Source organism: Orycteropus afer, unplaced genomic scaffold (assembly GCF_000298275.1).
Source record: "Orycteropus afer afer isolate SDZICR_OR568_19922 unplaced genomic scaffold, OryAfe1.0 scaffold00067, whole genome shotgun sequence".
NCBI lineage: Eukaryota > Metazoa > Chordata > Mammalia > Tubulidentata > Orycteropodidae > Orycteropus > Orycteropus afer.
Window position 1 is genome coordinate 4,546,885 of NW_006921654.1, and position 5,721 is coordinate 4,552,605.

At 44.2% G+C, this 5,721-nt stretch overlaps 1 protein-coding gene across 1 annotated transcript in view; it reads left to right on the top strand.

Moving 5' to 3' along the window:
* Window positions 1–929: 929 nt before the first annotated feature.
* Window positions 930–5,721, top strand: part of SLC7A6 (solute carrier family 7 member 6) — a 24,469-nt gene continuing 19,677 nt past the window's right edge. The window contains exon 1 of the mRNA XM_007940290.2: window positions 930–1,452. Coding sequence (XP_007938481.1) covers window positions 930–1,452 — 523 coding nt within the window. The remainder of the gene's footprint in view (window positions 1,453–5,721) is intronic.

The window sequence follows — 5,721 nt, forward strand, 5'->3', positions numbered from 1 at the left end:
GACTGGGTAGCAAGACTCCTGAGTCCTCCTCTTGGAGGATCTCTTTGCAACCTCAGATGGCAGTGAGGGGCATGCTGGGGGGAAAGCAAATAAGACAATGGCAAATTAGCCCTAGATTAGGGTACCCCCTGGATATCTTCTCTCCATCTCATCTTGTTATGTAATTCCTCTGTTCTGGGTACTTTGGGAGAAGAATGGGGAAGCAGCAATGTGGGAAGTAAGGTAGGTATTGTGAACACAGTGATGCACAAGTGTTGCCTCTTCAGTGGCTGTCTCCTTGGTCCACTGTCCACAATGATGATGTGTCTTTGTCGTAGCATCTTCCTAGCCCTTCCCACAAACTGCCTATATACTTCGCTAGGCTTAGGGTGGCTGCATGCAGACCTCTCCACATGGGGCCAGACACTAGAAATTCCTGTTTATGCTTGGGTGGAGGTGAGTGAACAAGATCACCTGGTATGGACAGCAGGCGGTCTCCTAGGCTGGGTAGGCTGTGCACTAGGTGCAGGGATGCGGATCTTCTTTGCAGGGCCAGTTTGTGGGTTTGAAGGTGGTTAAAAACCATGAAACTTACATCTCAGGAATAATTTGTGCTCTAAAAATACTAATGTCAGCCCTACTTTGGGTGTCAAGCCAGTACCTCTCCATTAATCATAGTGACCATATTGTGCCTGAGTTCTCACTGTGTCTTTTTTGGGAGCACTGGGGGTGTGCTCCCCTTGGTGGGAATTGGGACAGGCTCATTGTATTTAGGGCTGTGTATGAGGGCGTGCCATTCCTATCCAGGAGATGAGCAGGGATGGGCTAGAGTGTCCTGGAAATCTTTGGTTTTGCAGGTCTAAACCACTTTACCAGCTCCAGGCTGAGACTGATGTGTATGCATTCTTTCCCAGGACACAATAAACACAGGTGTGAAGGAACCATTTGCCATGGAAGCTGGGGAGCTGGTGAGCTCCATGCCCAACTACCATCTCATCTCTGAGGCCATCCAGCCCAAGGTGGAAGAAGATGTCAGCACACCACCTCAAAAGTCCTCGGAAACTATGCAGCTTAAGAAGGAAATCTCTCTGCTGAATGGGATCAGCTTGGTAGTGGGCAACATGATTGGCTCAGGGATCTTTGTCTCTCCCAAGGGTGTGCTAGAGTACACTGCCTCTTACGGATTGTCACTGGTGGTGTGGGCCATCGGTGGGCTCTTCTCTGTCATCGGTGCCCTTTGCTATGCAGAGCTGGGGACCACCATCACAAAGTCGGGGGCCAGCTATGCGTATATTCTGGAGGCCTTTGGGGGCTTCATTGCCTTCATCCGCCTCTGGGCCTCACTGCTCATTGTGGAGCCCACTAGTCAGGCCATCATTGCCATCACCTTTGCCAACTACATCATCCAGCCCTCCTTCCCCACCTGTGATCCCCCATATGCGGCCTGCCGGCTCATCGCTGCTGCTTGCATCTGTAAGTTGGGGAGTCGACTGGGGGAGTCTGTGGGGTTGTAGGGTTACAGTAATAATGCTAATGGCACCTTATATTTCAACAGCATATTTTCTTTTTTTTTGGTGGGATGTGGGGACATTTTACCTTTTGAAGAAGTGATTTTCACCAATTCATTTGATCCTGAGAAATTAGGATAAGGGATTAAGATGGGAATAGGTTGGATCTGTTCATGGCTTTTGGTGCCTCACATTCCTTCTACTCTTGACTGCCCCTGAGTTCTGCCCTCCTGTCTATGTGACAGGTTGCTGCATGTCTTAGATTTGTCTTGTCAAGTGTTTTGATTGGAGTCAGTAGCACTAGGGCAACTTAACCCAGAAAAAACACCAGAGCTGAAGTCTTTATTCTGCTGCTCAAAAAAATAAATAAATAAATAAATAAGAAAGAGTTGTTTTGCTTTTTAGCTTCTCAGCTTAAATCACTTTGAAGACACTGATGAAGAAACAGGCCTTCTTTGGCCTGTGAGGGTCCCAAGACATTATCTCTCAGACCCCCAGGACCCCCTTCTTCCTGTCTCTGCTGTTCTCTGCGGCCTACTCTAAGCAGCAGGCACCATACTAATATGGCTTTTTCCCTTTGGTGTTTTGAATTTCTTTACACTGGCTTTGTAAACAAAGTGCTGCTTGCAGCCAATGAGAGGAAGGTGGCATCAACCCCAGGCTTGAGTTTCTGGGGACAGAACCTGAGCTATCACTGTGGATTCACTTTTAATCTTATGAGGCAGTAAGGAAGGATTCTGTGTGAAATCACTGAAAGGGGCAGAAGATTGCTGTGTATTTACCCAGCCTGGTAGAGCCATGGTTTAGCTGAGAAGGGGCCCAGAATTCCCTGTGTCCTTAGCACTGTGCTGCCAGAAGCTTAATTATACTCTCTTCTTTCCATAGCTGTGCTTGCAAAAGCTTTGGCAGTGTATATGGTTTATCCACGATGCTAAAAATAGACTGAGGGTACCTTGGATTAAAGATTGTACAGTACACTGTGCCTCTTACCTTTAAGAGATTTGTTCTAATGACACATGTTGCCATGAGCTCCTCCACACCTCTTGGGACAGTAAGGGGGAAACAGATAACCCTGGGAGGGGGAAAGGTGGGTGCTTAGGTAGATATCTGAGTAGGCTTTGGCCAGGGGGACTCTGGCCTGATAGAACTTCCTAAAAAAGGAAAGTTATTTTCTGATTATAAAAGTAACACATGTCCCCTGTGTGTCAGAGTAGAACTGTGCTTCATAGGTTTTCAGTAGCTGATTTCTTGAAGGAGATCACCAGACCTTTCTTCTGAGGCACCTTTGGGTGGACTTGAACATGCAGCTTTACAGTTAGCAGCCGAGCACCACCCAGGGACTTCAGACACTACTGCACACTTACTAAGATGGCAGAAACGAAAAATACTGACCACAGCAAGTGTTGGTTATGATGTGGAGAAACTGAACTCATACACTCCTGGTAGAAATGTAAAATGGCACAACTTGTTTCCTTTGGAAAACAGTTTGGCAGTTTTTTTTTTTTAATTAGGATTTGGGTGAAGATTTACAGAATAAATTCACTTTTCATACAGCAGTTCACATATACTTTGTCTCATGTCGTTGACCAAAATTTACAATGCAGCAGCTCCCCTCCCACTTCCTCCCCATAATTACCTCCTCCCAGTGTCCATCCCTTCATACTCTTCTGCACCCTGAGCTATCTCTCTGTGCATAAGCAGCCCTTCCTTCTCCCATGATTGTTCTCTCCAGGGCGTGTGTCTACTTGAGGTAAATGTTTAACTCACATGCCTGTACTTTGTTTGGCTGGAAACTACAGTTGTGGGTTCAATTCCAGACCTGAAGGGCAGCTAGGGGCCATAGTCTCAGTGGTTACACCAGGCTCTATTGGACCAGCAAACCTGGTCCCCACCTTCTTTTTTTTTTCTTTTTTTTTTTGAGTTTGGCAGTTTTTTAAAAAGTTAAACTTACATCTACCTTATGATCCAGCCACTCTACTCCTGGGCATTTAGCAAAGAAAAAAGAAAGCATTTGTCCAGATAAAGACTTTTTCACACGCACAAAAAAAGTAACACATGTCCCTTAAGGAGAAAATTAAGTTACCTTCAAATCATCATAGGGTAACACCAAGAGATGAACACTTGTAAGAGTTCGGTAGTGTCGTCTTTTATAAAACTGAGATCATACTTTGTATATGACTATAAATTCTGCTTTTAAAACCTAATACATCATGAGTTTTCCCATATTTCTTCGAGAACATTTTAAAAATTAGTTTTTCTTTCTTAAAAAATAATACATGGACTTTATTGGCAATTTGAAAGATGCAGAAAGCTAGAATAAAGTACCCTTGAGATCATACTCTTTGTGGTTATATCCTGCTTTTTTAATTTAATAGTTTCTCCTTTAATCAGATAGTCTTAGAAAACATGATGTGGGGTCACAGAAGTAGTTTCCATGCAGTGTAGCATATGGTCAAGATCATAGGCTCTAGTGACAGAATGAGTTTGATTCCTGGCTTCATTTATCAGCTGTTGACCTTGAGGGAGCTACTTAACACTGTCTTGGGTTTGATACTTGTAAAATGGGAACATTGAAGTATTAAAGATTGTTGTCAGGAGTAAATGAATCAATACGTGTATAATGCTTTTCTTGGCCTAGCAGATAGTAAGCACTCTGTAGTATTATCATAAAAAAATAGTGCTGCTGTGGGGATCTTTGAACATAAATCATTTTCAGGGTTTCTGCACATTTTCTTAGGATAGTATTCTAGAAGGGAAGTTCCTGTGTCTAAGGAAATAAACTATTTTAAGGCTCTCCATGTGTTGCCAACTTACTTCATAAGAAGATTGTGTGAATTTGTACTCCTGACATAGATGTCTAAGAGTTCTACCCCAGGCTTTACCGCCAGGGAGTCAGGCAGCTTTTTTGGGGTTTTAGGCCCTCTTAGCAAATCATTATCCTAGAGGAGTGATTGTGAACCAAAGGCGAGTGTACCCCCCTCCTCCAGGGGATATTTGTTAATGTCTGAAGATATTTTTGGTTGTCACAATCTTGGGGGAGGAGGGGTTTTATTGGCATCTAATGGATAGAGGCCATGAATGTTACTGAATATCCTACAGTGCACAGGATAGCCCAAAGACTCATTCTGGCCAAAAATGTTAATAGTGCCAATGCTGAGAAATGGTCCTAAAGGTGCACTCTGCTCATACGTGTTTTGGGATCTGGAAATTTTCTGTGGTTGGGTGGGGCCTCGGGTTACTGACCGATCAGTAAGCTTGAGTTCTTACTCATGGAACTGTAAGGGGAACTGGAAGTCCTCATAGAGTGCCCTCTTTGGCCAGGTTTTCTCTGTAACCTACTTGCCTAGCATCTCATGAATACTTGATTTGACTGCAGAAAGGGTGACGTTCTGGCGTGACTCTTGTCAGTCCATCTGCCTTTGGGGCCTTTGACCTAGTCATGCTGCCTGTTGTGTGGGGCTCACACACATTGGAGAATGTTTGCCCTGAGGGATCCTTGTCTTCTGGCATGGAAATCGGTTCAGCATTGACCATGACACCAAAGCCCTGGGCCATCTCAAAGCTGAAACTCTGTTTTTCTTGAGGGTTTTTTTTTTCCTTTTTTTTGGGTGGTGGTAGTTAAGTGAGGAGGCAGAAGAGAAAGAAAGGGAGGGAGACTGCCAAAGTTGAGACTGGAGGTGACTGTGTGAGAAACACTCTAGGAGTAGGAAGGATACTCTCCCCTCTTCGTCAGTGGTTGCTATGGACGGACAGCTTTCATGTTCTAGGAGTAAAAGCTTTGGGACACATTCAAGTCCCTAAGGACTTAGGTTAGTTGTTAAAACCCTTGGACTCTAACCCTGTATCTGGGCTTCTAACTGATTCAGAATGGTTTGGTCATGGCCCATGAAAATACGTATAACAAGGGCTAAGCATTGCACAACAACCAAATCTCTTGCCCATTGAGTTTTAAGCTGAGTAGGAAACAGAGGGGCCCCACTCAAAGATGGCGGCTGGCCATGCTGCTTTAAATGTGTGTCACTCTCAGAGTGTTGCAGTCAGCCACTACCTTTGAGTGGAGCACTGCTGTTTGTTTCCTACTTAGTTCAAAATCCAACAGGCAAGAGATTTAATTGCTATACAGTGTATAAATTGTCTTTTGTTTTCATTGGCCATGACTGAACCATTTTGAACATATTTGAAATCCTGCCCTATATTTAGTTTGAATGTTTTGATAATAAGATTAACTGTATAT